This window comes from Macrotis lagotis, chromosome X (genome assembly GCF_037893015.1).
Source record: "Macrotis lagotis isolate mMagLag1 chromosome X, bilby.v1.9.chrom.fasta, whole genome shotgun sequence".
NCBI lineage: Eukaryota > Metazoa > Chordata > Mammalia > Peramelemorphia > Peramelidae > Macrotis > Macrotis lagotis.
In genome coordinates, this window is record NC_133666.1 from 530,397,476 (window position 1) to 530,420,312 (window position 22,837).

Below are 22,837 nucleotides of genomic sequence, written 5' to 3' on the forward strand. Positions count from 1 at the left end.
AGCATCCCTGACACTTGAAGACCCCCAGAGGCAGTAATATGAGGGAGTAGAGAGTACTGGACTTGGCCAGAAGCAAGCCCTACGTTTGAATCTTACTTCAGTTTCTGATTAGCCCATTTCTTCTGTAAAAATGGGGATAATAGTAACATCTGCTTCACAGGATTGTTGTGGGAATAAGATGAAATACATAGTACTTATAGTTTTTGATGTTGAATCATTTCATTTCGACTCTCTCTGACTCCAGTTAGGTTGGGTTTTTTTTTTTTGAGCAAAGATACATAGAGTTTGCCATCTTTTCCATGGAACAACCTAATCTATCTATTCTGCATTCATTACTACCTCTTTGTATAATTTACTATTTTACCATAGTAGGAAAGAACCCAAGCAGGTTGGGAAGAAAGATGTCCTGGAATGAAGCATAGAAATCTGGAGGAGAGGGAGGTCAAGCTGTCTAATGGATTGACAGGAGGCAAGGTTGTTAATGTGTATTTTTTATTTTTTTTTTTAGAAAAAAGGGAAAAACCAGAAAAATTGAAAGAATATATTTTGTATCTGGGTTTTTACAATAAAAATAGATTAAATCTGGAAAAATTTTTCTTTGTGATTTTCATCTTGTCTGCTAGGCCTTCATATTTTGGAAACCTTTTGGGTTCTATGCACCTTGGATTATGAGCATTTGTTATCTATTAAAAGTATTGTTATTAAATATTCATGTATCCATTCATGTATTGATATAGCCATCCATATCTAGCCAGTTGTGTGCAACAGTTTGGTCTATTATAATGATCATGCTCCAGTTCAATTTATCCAGCATATTTTAGATCTATATTTGTAGTATGGAGATTTATCTTCTAATAGTCAATGAAAGATAACAGGCTTCTAAGGTATAAAGAATCCACTTGTGTCTTGATAGGTATTTAGTAGGCATTAAATTTTTGCATAGTTCTGTTGCACAATTTCCAATATTTATTTACATAAATTACGCTAAGTCCAGGCAGGATCTTTACATATAGTCCTTGAATATTTTCCAATGACAGTGATGCAATCCTGAATTGCCATCCAAAAGCCCATTTTCCATCAACAGATTCTCTTTCACATCCATTTATTCAATCCAATTTTATTGAGATTAAGTTCATATGGTTATTGTACAGAAAGGTCTTTTGATTCCATTCCTGGATCTTAACTGTTTCTTAGTATTCACTTAGAGATAAACCACTTTTCAACAACTTTTATTGCTTATACCTGCTTATAAACCTTTACCATTGCTGGTTGCAATGATGCTTGCTTACAAAAGTTTTTTTTTACCTGTTTAGCATGTGCAGAGTATTATTCTTTTTCAGCTCAGATATCTTTTTTGTTCTATTTGTCTTGCTAAGAGAAGACTCAGGTTTATTGGTTTTTATCTGTTTTCTGAATAATGAAAAATGGCTATAAAATGCTGCAAACTAAGGTGCTTTATATAAACTAGTTGCATTTTTTTGAATAGCATTATTAGAAAGTTACTTAGATTGAACCAATAGATTCTGATTAGTCCAAGGTCAAATAGAACAACTCTTCTTTACTTGATCACCCCTTACATAGAAGACATCCAAAGAGCTACTTCACATTGAATATTGCCAGTTCCTTTGATTAGTCTCTAAATGGCATGATATAGAATCCCCTTACTATTCTTCTTACCCTCATCTGAATGAGTTCCCTCTTTGTTCTGTCTGATATGTGCTTATGTATATTGGGCAAACTATCAATCAAGACCCTAAATGGGGAAAGCACAATAAATGCCAAGGTTGAACCATGAAAGAAGAAACAAAATTAAGCAAAAATTATAAAATAAGGTCTCTTATGAGGACTGATTTAAAGGGATACTCGGAAGGGTTTCCAAAAGAAAAAAAAAATGGTATTTTACTCTTAGAATTTCATTCCTTTAAGTCTTAAAGTCTTCATTCTTCCAGAACCCCCTTTTCAGTCTAGGCAGAAGTACACTTATCATTAAAGAACTGTTGAATTTACAATTTGAAGGGTTTCTAGAGCTGACTAGGTTTCCTTATGCCGTTATCACCTAACTCTGTAGTCATTAGTTAACACCACAGCATTGAGTAATAGTATCAGGGATGTAGTTTACCTCAAAGATAGGAAGAGTACAGATGGAGGAAAAGAGTCTGCTTCTGCATGACCCATTGTCTATCTGCAATGCCTGTCCTAGAAATGTTAAATGATGTACTATTCAAGAAAGGCAAGTCAGATGAGCAAAAATAACTATATTAGAGATGATAAATACTCTGCTTATATTAAAATGTAGAGCTTGGGAAGGGGAATAATATAAGAGAAAACTGGCAAGGTAGGTTGGGTCCAAATATCAGACACAAATATCAAATACAGATTTCAGGAATTAAGACTGAAGGAGGGGCGGCTAGGTGGCGTAGTGGATAAAGCACCGGCCTTGGAGTCAGGAGTACCTGGGTTCAAATCTGGTCTCAGACAATAATTACCTAGGTGTGTGGCCTTGGGCAAGCCACTTAACCCCATTTGCCTTGCAAAAAATCTAAAAAAAAAAAAAAGACTGAAGGAGAGATTGGCACAGCACAGAGCCTGAAACATGCTGCTTAATAATGCTTTTTTTTTAATACATTCAACTTTATGACATTTCTAACACCATGTTTATTAATGAGGCTTCGTTTCATTCTCTTCTCTTCAACTAAACATAAAAATCTCATGTCAGATTGAATTTTCATCTAATGTATGGTGGTATGTACATTTTGATTTTAAGATGTGCAAAACTTGGAAGCTACTTATTTTCTTACAGTTTTCTATTCTGTCTTTTGTTTGATCTCCTATACTTGTGAATGATTTTGACTCTAGATTACTTCATTCCAAATCACAACTAACTTATCTTGCAATAGGAATCCCCCATGGGAAATGCCAGTCCTTTAGGATGGTCAGTATGCGAAACAAGTGTGATGCTATGTCAATGGGGCTTTTGTCTTCTAAAATCTGGCCAGGTGTCAGAAAAGGGGGCCAAGAAGAGAGGCCAGAACTTTGTCCTCTTTCTAGTCAAATCCACTGAACAGAAGGAGTGACTCTTAACACACACAGGACAATGACTTGCATCCCAACTGTGTTATGCATATCCTTGGGAACAGATGTCTGTTCTCTTTAATAATGGCAAAATAACTTGTTGGATTTCACCCCTTCCTCTCACAGCACTGTAATTAGGTACTGTGTCTTATTTAAAGAGCCAAGAAATAGAAATACATAATTTTTCTCAAGTCTGTATGGAGTTTCTAAACTTCACTTTTAATAACATGGGCTAATAGTAGGATAGAAATCATCTTAAAATAAAATTTAAAAGCAAGTCGAGTATTCTCGCCATATCTAATGGGGACTTCCTCTACTAACTGCACAAACCAGTTTAGTTTATCTTTCCATTTTAAGTTGCTAATATTTGTCAGAATATTCTTAGTACTCTATTTTTTTTAATTATGTAACTTACCTTTCCCCATCCAGTGATCTGTCCCTTAGAATAAAGAATTTAAAAGGAAAGGGAAAACAAGCAGGTCAACAAAACTAGGCAACAAATCAACTAAGATCGACTGTGAATATTGTTCCAAGTTCTTTACTACTATAGAAGTATTGCTTTGAATATTTTATTGTGGGAGAGACCTTTATTTATCCTTGATACTCTTGGAGTAGATGCCTACAAATAGGAATTATAAGTCAAAGGTTATGCTTCTACCATGTACTGCATAAGTGATGTTATTTTTAATAACAGTGTATTCCTGTGCATACATGTGTGTATAGTTTTTTTTTTCCTTTTAAAGAGATCCCATATGAAGGGTGCAGTCTTTATTTTATGGGAGTGATCTATATTTGACTCAGTAGGCAAGGAGATTCTTTGTACATTTGAATAATACAATTGTTCTAAGCAGTGATGAACTTACTTTTAAGTGTTGTTTGCAGATTGTTCTGATTTTACCTTCAATTGAAATTACTAAAGTTGAAAAGGATAGGACATTTTTAATGCCCTACATGAAAATTCAGGGCAACATAATTTTCGTTGAAGATTTGTCCACTTAGAAAAGTAAGTTAACAGAAAAAAAAAAACACAGGAAACAGTCCTAGATTTCTTTCTATCTTCATTACCCAGTATGGACTGCTTGTGATAGACAATAACATCTATATCCAGAGAAATAACTATGGAGTCTGAATGCAGATAGAAGTATATTATTTTCACTTTTAAATTTTGGGGTTTTTTTTTTTCTTTTGCAAACTGATGTTTTGGTAAATTCTTCTGTCACAACATGACTAATATAGAAATATGTTTTACATTATTGCACACATAAAACCTTTATCAAATTGATTACTCTCTTAGGGAGTAATGAAGGAGGGAAAATTTGGAATTCAAAAATTTTAAAAAGTAGTGTTAAAATTATTTTTACATATAATTGGAAAAAATAGAATGCCATTTTAAAGAAAGATAAATTTAAAAGCTGAGTAAAGAGAGACTAGAGTGGGAAGTGACTTGGATTAGAGAGACCAGCCAATATACTATGTCATTAGTCCAGAGAGGAGAGGAGGTGTTGAGTGGCCTGCACCAGGGTAATAGCAATGTCAGAGAAAAGAAGGGAATGTATTTGAACGATGTTAAGAATCTAAAATGACAGAAATGAACAACTGATTGCTATGTAAAGGGAAAAAGAGTGAAGAGTCAAGAATGACTTCTATGTTGCAAAGGAGTAACTGGGAGGATATTGGTACTCTTCACAGTGATAGGGAAGTTAAAACTAAACGAAGGTTTGGGGGGAACAAATATATTCACTATCAAAGGTCCTCATTTCATAAAACCTATGAATTTTAAAAAACTGATTTCTCTTCCTACCTGCATCATTCTCCCCCCATTCTCCCTTCATAGTATCCTCCTCCTCCCTGGCTCTTCATTCCTGTCCCCTGAGCCATCATAATAAAACAGCAGAGGAAAATTCAGTTACTTTTACTTATCAGCAAAGTAGTTTGGTTTATGGCAATATTGACTTAGCTCATTTTTCCTCCAACTGTGAATCTAATGCAACTCTTCATGAAGATGCTCTTAAAGAACTTGAAAGACAGTAAAAGAAAATAAAATTATACCTATGATTTCGATCTCAGTACAGGGGGAAGAACGTACCTGTGTGTGAGTGAGAGAGAGAGAGAGAGAGAGAGAGAGAGAGAGGAAAAAAATGAAAGAAATTGCACATAAAGAATATTTTTTCTAGATTTTCATTTCAAAGTAAGAGTATAATTTCAAGACTAAGGGCTACACCAAGTAAAAAGATGATGTGATGAATAAACAGATGATTCAAAGTACTTTTCAAAAGGAGATAAATGGTGAATTTTAACCTGAATTTTAAAATGTTTGATATCTTCTTTACTTTTTCTTTTGAACTGCACACCCTCTTCCAATAAGCCCTCTCACTTAACATGTCTTTCATTTGCTTTCAGACCCACATTAGTGAATTATACTCAACCGACAAGCTTATTATTGAGAATCAGAAGCAACCCAGGACCTAATCAAGTTGGATGACTCTCTAGCAACAGCCACGGACCATCAGTAACAGCAGGAGACTACACCCTCATACTTTCTGTTGCCTCTTACATCACCTTTAAAAAGACATTGTTCTCTGCCAATAGAAGCTGAAAAACTGAAAAATGTTTCCAATCTTTTGGAATTCCTATGGCTCATGTGCTGGTCAATATGGCTGGAGCTCAATCAAATTAGTCTGTCTATTATATTTTTTTCACCTTCATGTTCTAGTTCATTACCTCTTATAGAGAATATTCCAAAACTGTGTTTCTCAGTCCTTTTGAAAATAAAAAAAAATGTATGTAAGATGTGGCCTCACTTGTCCTCCATTGCTTTCTACTCCAAATGAATTTATCAGTCTCACTTGGCTGAATTATACCTACACCTGGTTACATTCTACTTTTTGACTACTAGTCTCTAAAAATTTCTTAAAATCTTAAAACATTTCAGTTTCATACTAATAGAATTCCTCTGTATCATAGGCCTGGCACTGTAGGGGGAGGGCAAGTCCAAAAATAGTTGAGTTGAGGAAGCCAGCACAGAGAATATATGCCAGAGTTACTTTCACCATAAATGAAATCATTAGAGAAAAGGGAAGAAGGGTATTGTGGAAAGAGCTATCATCTTAAGAGTATAGAGACCTAGATTTGACCCTTACTGTGTGTTCTATGGGGCCATTGTTCTGTTCTTAAAGTGCTCTATGAATGCAAGTGATTACTATTATTTCTAGGTACCCTGCCACATGTACTGGGCTGTGGGAAGATTTGCAGGATATATTTCTTTAGGAAACCATGTCATTGAGAAAGAAGACTAGGAGCAGCTAGGTGGATTAGAGCACTCACTAGCCTTCCTTGGAGTCAGGAGGACCTGAGTTCAAATGTGGCCTCAGATACTTAATGCTTACTTAGCTGTGTGGCCTTGAGCAAATCACTTAACCCCATTGCCTTTCAAAAAAAAATAAACAAAAAAAAGAGTTGTGAGAAAAAAGACTAGAAGAGATACTGAGGAAATACTACTAAATTAGGTAATGATTATACAAGTTATGGTACATAAATATGCTGAAATACTATGATACTTAACTCTCATCAACAAAATGACCCCCCCTCCCAGGATTCTAGGAAAACTTGCTTCCTACTTCCTGAACAGAAGTGAAGGACTGGAGAATGCAAAATGAGACAGGTTTTGTTTTTTTTTTTGGACATTGGCTTTGATTGACTACACAAGTTTGTAATGGTTATTCATTTTCTCCTATTCTCAGTTGAGGAGAATAGGCTGGTAAGAAGATAAATCTTATCTGATTAAAACAAATAAAATATATATTTTTTTAATTTTAAAAAGAAAAAAGGACTAGATTGAGGTAGTTAGGTAACAAAGTACATAGAGTCATGGATCTAAACTCAAGAGTTGAGTTCAGATTTATCCTCAGACCTGTACTCAATGTGATCCTGGGCAAGGATCTGTCTGCCTCAAGTTTCCTCATCTGTAAAATAGAGATGACAATAGCACTTGAAGATTTCCTGAGAGGATAAAATAATGCAATATTTTTAAAATACTTGGCAGTTCTAAAGTTCTTTATCAATGCTAGCTTGGATTATGATAATGATGAGTTAGAAGATCTGAGTTTAAATTCTAGATCTGCTACTAATAACACATGTGACCTTAGTTAAGTCAATCAAATTTCTGTGGGGTTACATTGTACAATGAGATAGTTCAAGTGACCTAGGAGGACTATCGCTTTCATCTGTAAATCTATGAATCCTCTAATCTACAGATAACAAAAATACCATTTTTGTACCCATAAATGCTTTTAGCTTGAGGAGAACAAAAGTGAACTCAGATTCTTAAACATTTTCACTGGTTTTGAGAAGTTCAGAAAGAATCAGTAGGAAAATCAGGTTAAAACATTTTTCCAATTTCCTCTTACATTTGTATATTATGCTGAGTAAATGTATTATTAATGACTCAGGGCTTGGGATAGAATCATATAAATATTTACAGGACCTAAAATAGCAAACCTACCAGTGAGCTGGTTTTTTAATTTAAGATCATAGCATGTTAGAGCTTAGGAGGGACCTTAGCAATGGAAAAGGGGTCAATCCAGTTTCTCTCTCTCCCTCTCCCTGTCTCTTCCACCCTCCTTCCCTCTCCCCCCCCCCCTTTTTTTGGCCCAAGTTCTTGTTAGCAGTAAGCCTTCTAAACATCTCTCATAGTATTTATTAATTTGTTGATTAACTAGATTTTACTAACTCAAGCCATCACTAAAAAATTCTTGGTGTGAATTCACTTCATTGCAGATCATTCTTCTAAGATTTTGCAAAGGTCACCTGCATGAGGGAATGGAATTTTAGTAGGGGAAGAGGCTGTGATGAGCTCCTTTACTACTTTGGTCTCAAATATCATCTGCATGCAGATAAATCTGAAATCTCCACACAACCCCCATCTTGATTTGTCAATCCTGCATCATTGTCTGCCTGCCAGAAGGTCTTTCTGGAGGGTTCTTCATCCTTATCTAAAGAAGTCTAAACTAGAACTGATGATGGTCTGGTAAACTTACCCCTTCTTCAAGCTTCCCTATTTTTAGTAAGGGCATCCTCCTTCTTATTTGGGGTCATTCGTCCTTGATATCTTCTTCACCTACAACATTTAAACAGTGAGCAAATCATGTTGATTCGACCTCTTGTCTCAGTCCCCTTCTCCCTACCCACACAATCACATGCCCCTATCATGTCTTGCCTGGAATCCAGAGCCATCTCCGGTTGTCCTAATTTCGGATCCGGCCACTAGACCCAGATGGGTCTAGAGGAAAAAGTGAGACTGGTAACTTAGCCCAGGAAAACCCCCATTTCATGTGCTTGTCATGACATCACTTCCCTGATGCCATGGTCTTCAAGAATGAAGTATAACATTTGTCAGAGCTCTTACACATTACTGTACCAAATAAAACAAAAAACTTGATTTACCAAATATCTTTATTCATACCAGAACAGCAAATTCACTAGTTTTTTTTCAGTGTAGCACAAAATAAAATTAATTCAGAATATTGGGGCATACAGAGAGTGTAAAAGTGTCTGAGAAAAGGAGAAGTATTTTTAAACTACAAGGACATCTCTGACCTTTTAAAAATCCAGAAGGAAAGTTAACAGCGTATTTTGCTTCCAGCATTTTTAAACTTTAATAAACAGCTTCAAAATTAATCACATAAGGTGATGTTCACTTGGCAAATCTCACTGGTGAATCCTAAAACTAAAGTTAAGTACATTACTTTCACATTAGAAAAAAATTCCCTAAAGTTTCAGGTAATTACACAAAATTAATATAAAATAGTTAAATAGTAGCCTTAATCTTGTTACTGATGTGTTTGTGAAAATAAAAAGTTTGCCAAAAGGTTCTTATAACAGTCCAAAAGTTTGATGGTTACCATTGCTGTCTGCCTGGGTAGCTCCTGCCAGAGACAGAGCCTAGAATATTCTCACCAACAAGTCAGAAACACGAGATGGAGAAGGCAGAATATAAAGAGAGCATTTAAGACATTCAGAATTCCAGCCTCATACCTGGTTAAGTTAAATTGCATCCTTTGACCCCAAAGAAACAGAATTTAAAACACTTGAGATAAGAAAGAACACATAAGGAAAATTACAGCACCAACAGTTTAAAAAAGGGGGGGGGTGATGCTCTTGGTAGGATAAATAGAAAACTGCTGAATGTGATTGAATGAACTTTGATTTACTAAATTAAGAGCTCCCTAACTTATACATCTGAAAGCATGCTATTTTATAATGAAAAGGTGTTTTTTTTATAGGCTTTTACTATAATTCTATTTAGTACCTTTCCCTTTATATTATCTGAAGCCTCTTTATAAGGGACCTTGCTTCTTAGATATTACCAGAAAGTAATTACTCAGACAGTTCAAATTCCAAGTTTGAAAAATTCACATTTGTTGTGCTAGTGAGTAAATTGGCTGGTGGCAGAGGCCAAAATGACTGTTTGATCAGACCAGTGCCTCCTACTCCTATTCCTGAGCTAAGCAAAAATCACCAGGGATTGCAACACACAGGTATACTTTGGCAGAGGAGAAGGTTCTGAATGAATCGGCCTGGTGGTTCTTTACCACTTCTTCTGGCCTTTCTACTGTACCTCAATGGTAAGGTTTTCTAAAGAAATATATATCCTAAAAATCATTCCAACATTGACTTGTGGTGGGAGTCCCAGAAATAATAGTAATCATTTGCATTCTTATAGAACTTTAAGGCCCCAGAGAACTCAGATAGAGTCAGATCTAGGACTTTAACCCAAGTATCTAGGTGATTCAGTGGTTAGAGTACCAGGCCTGGAGGCAGGAAGGCTCATCTTCCTGAGTTCAAATTTGGCCTCAGATACTAGGTGTGTGACTCTGGGCAAGTCACTTCACCCTGTTTGCCTCAGTTTCCTCATCTGTAAAATGTGCTGGAGAAGAAAATGGCAAACCACTCCAGTATCTTTGCTAAGAAAATTCTGAGAGTCACAGAATGTCAAATTCTACTAAAAACAACAACAAAGTTTTACTTCGAGATCTCAAAAGCAGAATTGGAGATGAAGAAGAACCAGGATGTCTAGACATCAAAAATCACTGTGCTTGGAATAATGGAAGAATATTTGCAAAAGGCATTTATTCTACCATGAACCTACTGAACAGAACTGAATTTAATTCATTCCTTTAGTAGACACTGTTCCATGATGTTAAGCCAGTTTTCAAAAGAATGTGTTCCTATAAACCCTGCTGCCATGCAAATAAATCCACTTTTATCATGCCTTGCTGCTAAGTAGTACAACAAAGTTCCCATTAACAGAGAGATCTATTTCTAGTTGTGATTTAATGTAAAAACTTTCTTAAACATTTGTAGTTGTGATTTAATGTAAAAGCTTTTTAAAATATGTATCAAATAATTCTTTCACCATAGAATGTATTTTGTTGCCTAGGTATACAGAGTATGTGTTTGCACACCCCACTTCTAGACTGAAACCTCTCCGAGGATAGGGACTGCCCTAACCAAACTTTGTATTCTTCCCTCTCCCCAGGCCTAGAATAGTACTCTACAGATAATAGGCTTTTCATAAATGATTATTCAGTGTCTAGATAAAAACATGGAAATCAAAAGGCAAAATGAAAGAATAATTTAATATTTCAAAAACCTATGACTTCAAAAGAAAAATCACAATTTAATGAGAACCTAGACTTAAGCTAGGGTTATTTACTTGAATTATGAAACAGGGTCATGCCTGGGTCCATCCTGTTTCCTGGTTGGGAAGTTGATTTTTTTTTAAAAATGGATACTGCATTGTTCATGAACAAAAATGAAAGCAAAATGTTAATGTGGTTTGGGCTCCCTAAAATACAAGGCAAGAATTTAGAGAATGAGACTGTCAACTGATAATAATGACTCTTTGCAATCACTTAGTATGGGGAAAGACACTTTTACTGCCCTGGAATGGCTGTGGCAGCAAGGTGTCTCCCCCAAGAGAAGTGTTGAAACCATATACCTAGATAGTAGTGGGTGAAGAAGAAAAGATCCATTTAAAAAAACTACTCCTGTCTTCATGTATGTAAATCCTCCTCGGCTCTAGCAGTATGCTCCCTCGATACACATAACTGTATAAAAAAAATATCTGCAAGAAAAGGTGGTCATGAATTTTTAAACTCAAAAACATCTAAATGCTCCAAACAACTTATTTTAGACTCCTGGTTCTAGTTTACTCAGTTTGCGTTTTTCAGCCCTTATTTGACATTCCAAAAAGCATCAGAAGAATTCTTTTAAATCTTTATTTGCTGCCCTCTATAAATGAGATCAGATAAACTATTTAAAAGACAGGGGGCTAAGCAATACTAACACCATAAATGAAATGGGTAAACACCATCAGCCGAGGGATCTCACTGACTGATCTGTTTAAAAACAAAACTCATTTCCATTAGTTATCCCCAAATGATTTCTGTGTTTCCAGTGATGTTTGTTTTTAAGTACATTTTCTAATTGAAGTCTCTATCCTGATTGCTTACTTGAAGATACTGCTTATTTTCTTTTAATCCTCATGCCTATCCCCAACCACTCTGATGTTAGACCTTTCTGAATGTATATTTGAGATACTGCTCAGTTTCTTCTTGCCAAAAGGGGCCTGTTCATAACCAGTCAAGGTTGGAAAATTACTCTTCAAAACACAAATGCAAAGTCTCCTGAAAATGCTAAAAGGGCTTAACAGCTTCAGAGGAGTATTATTGATCCAAAAAGCAGGCAGGGAAAAAAAAAGGCTACAGACCTCTTGACTTTGAATTAATGGTCATTAAATGGAATATTAATTAAAGTGTTTTTGAGACTTCTTTAGAGACAATTAGATGACAATGATCAAGAAAGTCATATTAGCTCTTTCCTTCTGACCTTGAATAATGGTTAATCACATCTGTTACATGGTCTTGAACATATGGCCAGGGTCATCCTCTCCCAGAAAGCATCTGGATATTTGCCCATTTGCCTAGAAGGTAACTGGCACTTTTTCATATGGAAGGAAGGAGAGGACACAAGTAGAAAAAATCCAACTGTTAGGTTCCTCTCAACTCTTTTCCCTATTGATTTCACTTAACCCATTATCAATCCTTATCACCTTAACTCAGAATTCTGCCTAGACTTCTGGGACTTTTGGGGGCAGGGATTGATCTGAAGGTGAATGGACTACAGTTTATTTGTGTCATTTGTCTGAATTCTTCTTCAGGACTAACTACTGCTACTACAGGACTCCTCTTCCAATCTAGAAATTATATATTCCCAGCCCATATGTAAATGTGGAATTGCAAACCTACCCGCTGCAGAAGACCTGACAACTTCTTTCATTTCAGAGAAACAGAAACAATGACTTCCCTCCATCTGGACATTATTAGCAGCATTGACAGGCAGCACATGATAGAAATCACAACAATCCTACAAGTGCTATAAATCCACATAACTATGAAGAAATAAAACATCAAACTGAGTCAGGACTTCAAAACCAAAATTAACATTCTAAAATTACCCATGCACTGGTTTTTATATTTCCCTGCCTGAGAAAGGATGTTTTTTACAAGATGAGTAGAAATAAATTGTACCTTTTCAATAATAGAACAGGAAATCTCTGCTTCAGTGTGATTTGACATTTTATGGTAGGGATAAAGAAAAGAATCCGAATTTCAAAGGTAAGAATTTCTTGAATGTCAGAATGAAGAAAGGGGTTGAGAACACCAGGAGTAGACTTGACCTTAGGGACCTTCTTGTCCTATCTCTTTATTTTACAGATGAGGAAATTGAAGCCCAGAGCAATTTACCAAAAATCATCAAAAATCCTGATTAGAAAAATCGGGATGGAATGTAAGCTGCTTGAGGGGAGGGAATATTTGATCTTTTCATTTGTATTCCCAGCACCTAGTCCATCATTGCTTGTTGATTCATTGATATGAGAAAACTGATTAATATTTATGACCACCCAAGGAAGTAACAGTTGAAAGGTAAAAACATCCTCATTGCAGATATAGCAGATATAGGATCTTAACTACAGCTTCTATTTGCAGACCCTGCCTCTCTGACTCTCAGGTTTCCCCAAACTTTTGTTCAGGAGCTACCTTTCACTAGTTATATTTCTTCATCTGTCTAGATCTGTTTCCACATCTGACAGATAGCAAGTGGGATTAAACTGGATGAATGTCTAAAATTTCTTCTAGCTCCAATATCCAATAATCTTTGAAGCTGCATTTTGGTGCCCTTGTTAAAAAAAAGTTTTAAGTTTTTAAGTTCATCGCATAACAATTTATTAAGTATTCAGCTCTTTACTTTTTGATCCATGGAACTAGCTAATCAGAAACTAAGACATTTGAGGGAATCAATTCACTAGGCTGGATCCCCCTTGAATCCTCCTGGAGAAATTTAGTTAAAGTCTATCCATTTCTTCCCCAAGATTTATAACTGATGGATGAAAAATTTCACTATTACATAACTGCTGACATTTAACATTTAGGCTCAAATTCAGTAGCAGATTCACTTAACCTCAGAAATAGCAGACATCTGGAAGTTATGTGTCTCTATGTTCCAGCAATGACAAAAAATAGCAAAGCAGAATTAGTTAATAAGATATTCAATTTCTAGTCACTGGAGCTACATGGCTATTTTAAATTATTAAAATATAAACTCAATAGCATTTACTGAAGAAGGGATGGAATAATGCTGCAAAAAATACATCTCCACTGTACATATATATATTTCTTTAATGTGTTTGGGAATACATACAATTCCTTTACCTCAGAGACAACACTACACAGGCTTTGAATTACTCATTTTAGCCCCTCTTAAAATCTCACATTTCACTAAATAGAATACTTAAGTGATCTACTATATAAACTGATATTTTTGAAAATAAAACTGACTGAAATTTTTCAAGTGACTTCAAGTAATTTGCAAAAATGATTCTAAATTTACATAAAAGGCATGGGTGTTAACAGTGCTTTTCACAGTTAAGTAGTTTTTATAAACTAGTCTGCAAGTTTTTCCAGAGAATACTGAAGATACCTTTTGGCTGTTAGCTAAGTTTGCATGTTGATATTATGTACTATTAATTTTTAAATGTGGCTCCTTTTTTTAGTAATAATAAAATAATCTAAGAGGGATGAAAAAAACTTCCAAAATTATTTTTTTTAAAAAAGTCTCATTTGTTATAACAGTATTTTGTTTAAATTTCTGTTGCTACAAATCAATTCTTAAATTATTTTGAATTTGAGTTGATGTGGGGTACATAACCCTCCATAATTAAAATATTTAATTACTTTAATTTTATGGAAATTAATCTGATGTCATTTAAATAGTAGATTCTGAATACTACAATGCATGGCCTTAGTGTAATATTTGCTTATGCTAACCATAAAGATGAAGGATACTTGTCCAAAAATAAATTTCCTGAATATCTCTACAGTCTAAAGTTCTGAAATACTTTTAAAACAAGAAAAGATCAAATACAACATTCATGTTTTCCATAAAGCTACAAAGACTCCATGGAAAACATGGCTTATGCTATAATACTTCAGATATTCTGGTTTGTTTTCTGTTGTAAATTACTAGAAATAAAAATGGAACTATTGAGTTAATAATATATGACATTAATAACATCTGATTTGAGTTTTTGATGGGAATGCTTATTCTAACCATCATCGCTAATGTAAACTTATGAAAGACTTATTGCAAGTAGCAAAATCCACTAAGGAAAAGATTAACTTGTATTATAAGGGCTGTACTTTATTAAGAACAATTCATATCAATAGAATGTTTTTTAAACTTGCTGTTTCTTCATAGTGTTGCAGGGATGCCCATAAATATTGTAAATAGCTATCATTCCACACATTGTACCAGGCAAATAATGAATGGAGTCCCATTTAGAGAAATCTGAAACTAAGACATAAACTAGTGAGGACAGATAAGTGAATTTGATTTCTCATTAAGTAAGACCACCATCCTCATTTAGTTACACATAGATGGTTAGGTACACTGTAATTCTAACTTCTGACAGCCAAGAAAAAAGCATTAATAAGTCAGGCCAGTCTTAGAACCTAGGTCAATAAAAGCAGTTGCAATTGAGAAGCACAGATGTGTCACTGATTTCACTTTCTAGACTGGCTTTCAATCATCTTCTGTCAAGTTATTACTGAACTGCCTTCCCTCCAGTAAAACAACCTTCAAATGCTTTTTTGTCCCTGTTCTTCAAAGTGAATACAATATATCTAATTGCAAATGGCAGAACTAAATAATAGCAGTAATCTAGCTACTGTTATAAGTCCCTGTCTATGAACACCTAGGAGAAATACTTTTTTTTTTCACTTGTGCACACGGGTCACCTAAATGACTGACACTTCAAAATATTCAACTGAGTTTGTTTTTAAAAAAGTAGTTGCCTTCCAATTAAACATATATATTTTAGTTATGGCTCTCAGAAATTAGGCATTTCAGTGCATGATGGAAAACCAGAGCTTTTCCACACTGGGGAAAGGGGAAGAGGGAAGCAAAATGTTACAAACACTGAGAATAATTAAAGTGCATATATTATCAACTGACAAATCCTGTCAGTCAAGGTTTTTAGAACTTGAGGGCAGCAAAAGTAGAAAACACAATTCAATGGCATCCCTTTGCTCTCAAAAAATGCTTTTGTATGGAAAGCATTCATACAAAAATGGGTGAGCTATACAGCTCCAAGTGTGGAGGTAAAGAATCTTGGGCACTTACAGTTCACAGTGGAAGAAATTTACATGTGCTACAAACTTTTCTGAAAAATAGATGTGTTGGGGTGGCTAGGTGGCACAGTAGATAGAGCACCGGCCCTGAAGTCAGGAGGACCTGAGTTCAAATTCGCCCTCAGACACTGGCTGTGTGGTCTGGGGCAAGCCACTTAACCCCATTGCCTTGCAAAAAACTAAAAACAAAAAACAAAAATGAATGCGTCTAAGTCCAGACCAACCTTCAGGATTCTCTGGACAGATGTCCCCCTCGGCTTTAGGGCACCCCATCAAGGACTGTAGACAGAGCCCACCATTCCTAACATTTACTACTTGTTAAGAGTTCCTCCTTTTTTTCTGGGCCACTTTAGCCCATAATCTCCAAGGAATAAGAAACGGGCAACGTCCTTTGGTTAAAACAACTTTCCAGTCTCGTGTTTTACAGGGCATCCTTTCCCTATAGCAAAGAAAGCTCTTCTGGTTGTATTCCTGGAGACTCTCCATCAACTTTCTTTCTTCTCAAGATTCGCCTTGCTTGGAGAAAGAGGGGTTGTCCCCATACCTCGGTTGGTCTCTTCTCCCCAATTTTCAACCTCATTGGGTAACAAGCCACTGAGGCACTGCTTTGGAAGCTTCTTTACGCTCCTTTTTCCCTCTTCCTCCCCCGCAAAAAAAAAAAAATAATCCCAAGGAGTTTATGGGTGAGAAACGGAGTTCCCCGAAAAAGTTCCCAGCCGGAGTCTGCAAGTCACCAAGAACCCCGAGAGGCCGGGACTCGTCCCCGCCTCCTTCCTCTCCAGGTCCGCCCAGTCCCCCCAAGTCTCCGGTCCGGCCGCCAGACAGGCAGAGGAAGGGGGCGGAGAGCGCGGCTCAGCGGGGCCCCGGGCCCCCGGGGGTCCCCTGCGCGGGGGCGCGGCGCAGGGTGTAGTTGGCCCCCGCGTTGTTGTCCCAGAACTCGCCCTGCGCGCAGCGGTAGCAGACCGCGAAGTGGACGGCCGCGCCCCGCGCCGCCGCCTCCTCCTCCTCCTCCTCCTCCTCCTCCCCCCTGAGCAGCCCCGGGGGCAGCTGCAGGCAGAAGTGGAAGCGCTCCGTGTCCTCGGGCTCCGCGGGCCCCCGCGCGTCCGCGTCCGTGGGGGCGGGCTGGCCGGGCAGCAGCGTGGCGGCCACGTCCAGGAAGGAGCGCCACTCGGTGAAGGTGTAGCGCACGGTGACCTGCCGGGGCCCGGCGCAGCGCAGCACGCGGCCGCAGCCCCGCACCTGGTCGTGGTGCCACACCTGGCCGCCCGGCGGCGCGCCGCACTCCACCTGCTCCAGGCACACCCGCTGCAGCCGGAGGCGCCGGGGGGCGGCGCGGCCGAGCCCGGGCAGCTGGAAGAGGGGCTGCAGGCGCGGCGGGGGCGCGGGGCTCCCGAGGCCCCCGGGCGGCTCCGCGTCCTGCTCCGGCGGGGGGCAGCCGCGCAGGCGGGCGAGCGCTGCCGGGGGCACCTGCGGGTCCTCGGTCGCCGTAAAGTGCTTCACGCTGGCCAGGCGGAGCCCCAGGGAGTCGGCGAACTGCACCCGCTTCTTGCACTTGGCGCAGCAGGCGCCGGAGCCGGGCGGCTCCCCCCCGGGCTGGGAACCCCCCAGCAGCAGCCTGGCCTCCTCCGGGACGGGGCCCGGGGGCAGCGAGAAGGAGCGGGCCCGACGGGCGCCCGGCAGCTCCTGCTCCGAGAGGCTGGCATCCCCTTCGGGGCCCGGGGGGCTGCCCCCCGCCGGAGAGAGGGGGCTCCGGGCGGGGGCGTCGCCGCCCCCATCTAGTCGCGAGGTCCCTGGCTCGGGGCTCTTCTCAGCCAGCGTCGGCCCCGAAGGCTCCGGACTCAGGATCTGGGGAGGCCGGGGCTCCGTGGAACCACGGACCCCGACTGCGCCCCCTTGGGACTCCTGGATGGGGCTCTCCCCCGGGCCCTTGGGCGAACTCGGGCTGCTGAACCACCGGAGGGATTCCATGGACTAGATGCGAGGAAGAAAACCCTTTCGGACTCGACTCCCCCCCCCCCCCAAGCCCCCAAATCTGCCCGAGGCTCCAGCCAGGAGCTGTTCCACTTGGGTGCCTCCGGGTTTTAGCTGAAGCTGACAGAGGAAAGGGGGGCAACAGGGGTGGGAGGAGGGATCCAACGGAAGGATAGCCCTTCTATGGATCCGGTCCAGGATCGAACCTCTGATGGTGTGTGGGAGGGACCCGATTACTGGGAAGGGGACTTCACCTGAAGGGCCTCCCGGGGCGAGGTTTTCTGGGATGGGTTCAACTCACATGGCTCAGCTGGGACACTTCAAAACATGTACGCAACTTCAGAGGGGTTTTGGGGCGGCGCAGTGGAATAACCCTGAGATAAGAGAAGAATAAAACTATTTGGCAGCTGATTTTCCTCGAACACCAGCAGGAAACTTGTTAGCTCAGTCTCTAAGATAACCACAACATCCTCCTATGATTATCGAGTGGCTCTAAGAAGATGAAGCGTGTAAAGCGCTTTACAAAACTTTTTTTTTTGCAAGTCAATGGGGTTAAGTGATTTGCCCAAGGCCACACCGCTAGGTCGCACTTGAACTCAGGTCCTCCTGACTCCACTGCTGCTTTACAAATCTTAAAGGATTTGTATAAAAAGTTACTGTGATTGTCTGGGGACCGAGTAGTTTATGCCATTTTCACTTTCCCCAGTATACATTTGATTTTATAAAGTGAATGAAGAATTTCGCAGATGATTGAGTGCAGCAGTCAAAACCGCACACCCCCTTGCTGGGGGCCGTTAGTCGTTACCTCCTGTAGTTTTCCTCCTCCCAAGTGGAAGGCCATTCGGGGCAGGGGAAATCCATTCTGGGAATGCATCTCCCATCCAGTGAAAACGGCTTCAAAGGGAGAGATATAGGCTCAGGTCCTCCAGGTCAGTGGGTGGCTTTTTTCTGGGTGGCATTGATTTGATGGCTAGATGGATTTTCCTGGCACATCTGGATACTTTCATGCCCTCTCTCCAACCAAAACTACCCATCACTCCACTTTTTTTCTTTCCTAGTGGTTCCGAAAACCCGGAGGCGCTGAGCTATCTACCAACAGCAGGAGAAAAGCGACGGGAGAGCCCAGTCTCTCTTTAAGAGGACGCTCGCCGTGCCTGGACCAATCTTCCTTTTCGGCTCCGGAGAGGAGAGTGGGAAGGCAAAGGAAAGGCCGAATTTGGAGCTCTTTGCGGAAGCCCATCTGGAAGGGGGGGTGCTAAACCGAGCAGGGGGGTGTGTCGGGAAGGAGGAGACCTTTTGAGGCTGAGAAAGTTCAGTAAGACATTGAGCACCGACTTCAGAGCACGTACTTCCCCTCCCCCCTTTTCCCTTCCTCCTAGACTGCGCGCAAGTCTACAACCCCAAACCAACCACGTAGCCCGGTCCCCCCATGGGGCGCTGGCCAGCAGACCAGCCTCCAGGGCTATACGCAGTCTGCTCTGTGGCGGGGCCCGGGCCAGCCCGGAGAAGGGAAGCAGGACTGGGCCGGGGGGAGAGGGGAGAGGAGAAAGGGGGCCCGGGGAGCTGCCGCCCCAGCGCCCATCTCCCTAGGCGCCTCTTCATCCTGGCCTCGGTCCAAAGGACTCGCCCTCGGCCAGACGCGGTGTTCCGTGACCCTGCGAACCCTCGTCCACCCCCCAGCCCAGGCTGGCTCTGGCAAGGACAGTTTATGGCGCCATTAGGCAAGCAGAAGGGCCAGAAGGAGGACGCCCCCACCTCCATCTCCCACTTTAGTTTACTTTTGTCTCCACTTCCGTCCCCGCAGTCTTTAAACACGCGAAGGGGATGGATACTGGAATCGCATTTGATGAAAGAGAAACTACTAACGAATGTAGAGGTTGGGAAAAGATGGGAGGAAGGCGCAAGATTTTCTAATAAGTATTTTCCAACAAAAACTCTGCTCTGCACTAAAATTATCTCACCTCGGGCAAGCAGGAGCCAGGAATCAAGATCAAGATTAAAGGGGCGGGTGACAGACTTGTGCGGCAGAGAGAAGAGACACCCGGAGGCACTCCCCCTTCCCCCTTATCTCTAGGCAGGACTCAAAGAATTCCCTGGGAACTGTCCGACCCCAGCTTTAGGGTTGGCTGGAATTTCTTCTAGCTCCTTTCCAGTTATAACTAATGACTCGGGGGGAGGCCCATCACATTGGCCCAGAGCATTTGTCAGGCCCCTTCCTTTGCTCCTATTCTCACTTTACTTTTTAAGTTGCCTTCGAATACCATAGGTAGTTGATAAAAAGTCCTCCACCTACCCTTCCCCCACCCCCAAACTCGAGGACTTTAATGAGAGGTTAACTTTGGAAACTTTTATTGTAAAGGATGATCTGAGACATTCAGACGACTTGTTGAATTTTCCAGAATGGGTCTTTTTTTTGTAAGTGAACTCTTCTTATCTCGATGGTATCCTTAGGGGGAGAGGGAGAGTTGGGAAGTATGGAAAGGGTAACCAGGGAAAGACACTATGGGATCGGAAAGGACCATGTCTCATTGAATGTCAACAGACGAAAGGAGTAAAATAGGAAATGGTGCTGCAGAGAGGAAATGTTTATTATTGAGCAGTCTGCCCAGAAGGCACAATAGAAGGAGCGGGCATAACTAGTGGAGGTAGCAGCAGAATAAGTTTAATTGGAGTGGAAATGAAAGAGCAGACAGCTGAAGCTGAGAACACAATGACTGAGGAGAGTAAGAGGGAATGGAGTATATTAACCATTGAATAGAAGCACTCAACATAGGGTCTTGTGAAGAAGGCAGCTAATTAGGTAGGTTCAAGGTCAGCTTGCTACTGACCGAGTCTGCCTTCCACCATTGATCCCTCTGAGGCATCTTCAGACCTGACTTGCAGGAGGCTTGAACAGAAGGTGCTGTGTTTCCAACCAGGGGTCTGAGGTGCCCTGATGGAATGTGAGACCCTCAGGGGCATCTGGAAACTTATTGAAATCAAGAAGTGATGTTTCCTGTTCAGAAATTTAGAGAGGTGGTTGTTAGTACTGTCTCTACTTCAACTACTTTTAAGTAAGGTCTGACTGGCATTGTCCCCACAGAAGTCTCAAATGTAGCATAAACAAAACAGAATTCATTATCTTTTATCTCCAAACCACCCTTTTCTAACTGCTTTATTTCTCTTCATCTTTCTTCTAATCATAGTTTCAAAATCTCAGTTATCCTTAACTTCTGACCTCTCCATATTCAGTTTTCAGTTCTAGGTGTACCCAGGGGCACAGTGATTAGAGTACTAGGTGAAGAGTTAAGACCTGACCTTAAATCTGGCCTTAAAATACTAACAGTGTGTCCCTGGGCAAGTCATCTAACCTTTCTTTTACTTAAACCACTGAAGAAGGAAATGGTAAACTTCTTCAGTATCTTTGCCAAGAAAGAGTCTTCTTTGTCAAGGAGAGTCTGACTGAACAACTGAACAATAATAGACATTGGGCAAGTCACAGAGCTTCAGATTACCTCAGTTTCCTCAATTATAAAATGGTGTTAATAACAGCACCTTTCTCTCAAAGTTATTATGAGTAGAAAGTGAGACTATGAGATTGGTAGATAATAGGCCCTACATAAATGCTAGCAAACATTCATTAACTTCACAGCACAGTATCTTTAAATCTATCACCTTCTCTTCTAACACAATTACCACTCTAATTCAAGCCATCACTTTTTGCCTGAAACAACTTCCTGATTTCCTTAGATCCAGTCTATTCCCTGGATTAACCCATCTAACACACAGTTGTCTAAATGATATTCCTAAAGTGCAGCAGGTCTGACATGTTATTCCCCTGCTCAGAAAAGCTCCTATGACTCCCCATGCCTCTAGGGCATAATATAAATTCATCTGTTTGGTATTTAAAACAATTTATCTTGGTCCAACCTTCTTTCCAGGCTGATTACACATTACTCTCACCCAAGAACTTTCCATCCCTGTCAAACTGGCCTGTTTGCATTTCCTCATGAACAATGTTCCATTTCCCACCACCATACTTTTGTATAGACTGCTCCATTCCCCCATGCCTAAAGATGCTTCCTCTTTTCCTCTTTCAGAACTCCTAGATTCTAAGTGAAATGGAGGAATATTTATAAAATTGTAAATTAGCAAGATTAACAGAAGAGGAAATAGAACACAAAAAAAAAATCCATCTCAAAAAAAAAATTGAACAAAGCTTCAATGAGCTCCCTAAGAAAAAAATCACCAAGAACAGTTGGATTGACAGTTGAATTCTACCAAACTTTTAAAGAACAATTAAAAAACAATTAATTTTTTAAAAGAACAATAAATTGCAATATAATATAAATTATAGGGACAAATAAACAGAGAAGTCCTACCAAATTCTTTTTATAACACAAATATGATGCTGATACAAAAACCAGGAAGATCAAAAATAGAAAATGACAGACCAATTTTCCTAATTTTCCTGAATTTAAAAAAAAATAACAGTAAAGAAATTATAGCAATATACTATGAAGACCATATACTATGAATTATGCCAGAAATTCAGGGATGATTCAATATTCAGTAAACAATAATTATAATTGATTATTTCAATAACAAAACCAACAAAAATTATATGATTATTTTAATAGATGCAGTGACTTTCTAATAAAATATAATACTCATTATTATTAAATACACTAGCATACAAGAGGAATAAATGGAGTTACACTTAAAAATGGTAAGTGGCATCTACCTAAAACTATTAGCAAGCATTATCTATTATGAGGATATGCTAGAAGCCTTCCCACTAAGATCAGGAACAAAGCAAGACTGACCATTATTACCATTATTATCAATGTTGTACTAGAAAAGCAAACTATAGCAATAAGAGGAAAAAGAAATTCAAAGAATTAGAATAGGCAATGAGAAAACAAAACAACTACTCTTGGCAGATGATATGATGGTATATTTGGAGATTTTTAGAGGTCAACTAAAAAAAATCTAGTTGAAATGATTAACAACTTCATCAAAGATGCAGGATATAACAAAAATCAATCTAAATCATCAGCATTTCT

At 39.6% G+C, this 22,837-nt stretch overlaps 2 protein-coding genes across 6 annotated transcripts in view; one reads left to right on the forward strand and one right to left on the reverse strand.

Moving 5' to 3' along the window:
- Nucleotides 1-6,444, forward strand: part of LYRM4 (LYR motif containing 4) — a 228,113-nt gene extending 221,669 nt beyond the window's left edge. For 3 of the 5 annotated variants that reach the window (XM_074208468.1, XM_074208472.1, XM_074208470.1), the window contains one exon: nt 1-5,466. This exon is cut by the window's left edge and continues 23,590 nt beyond it. Coding sequence is in view for 2 of the 5 variants with exons in the window: in XM_074208471.1 (XP_074064572.1) it covers nt 5,473-5,541 (69 nt within the window). In the remaining 3 variants the exon portion in view is untranslated. The other 2 variants (XM_074208469.1, XM_074208471.1) reach the window with 2 other exon arrangements.
- Nucleotides 6,445-7,726: 1,282 nt separating this feature from the next.
- PPP1R3G (protein phosphatase 1 regulatory subunit 3G) lies at nt 7,727-19,215 on the reverse strand. The gene is made up of 2 exons (XM_074208473.1): nt 18,598-19,215; nt 7,727-18,166 (listed from the first exon to the last, which is right to left on the reverse strand). The coding sequence occupies exon 2, from the start codon at nt 17,787-17,789 to the stop codon at nt 16,674-16,676; it is 1,116 nt and encodes a 371-aa protein (XP_074064574.1). The 5' UTR covers nt 17,790-18,166; nt 18,598-19,215; the 3' UTR covers nt 7,727-16,673.
- Between the last annotated feature and the right edge of the window lie 3,622 nt (nt 19,216-22,837).

Bases quoted from the DNA above. Each gene is read 5' to 3' on its own strand.
- PPP1R3G (XM_074208473.1), bottom strand. From the start codon at position 17,789: ATGGAATCCCTCCGGTGGTTCAGCAGCCCGAGTTCGCCCAAGGGCCCG.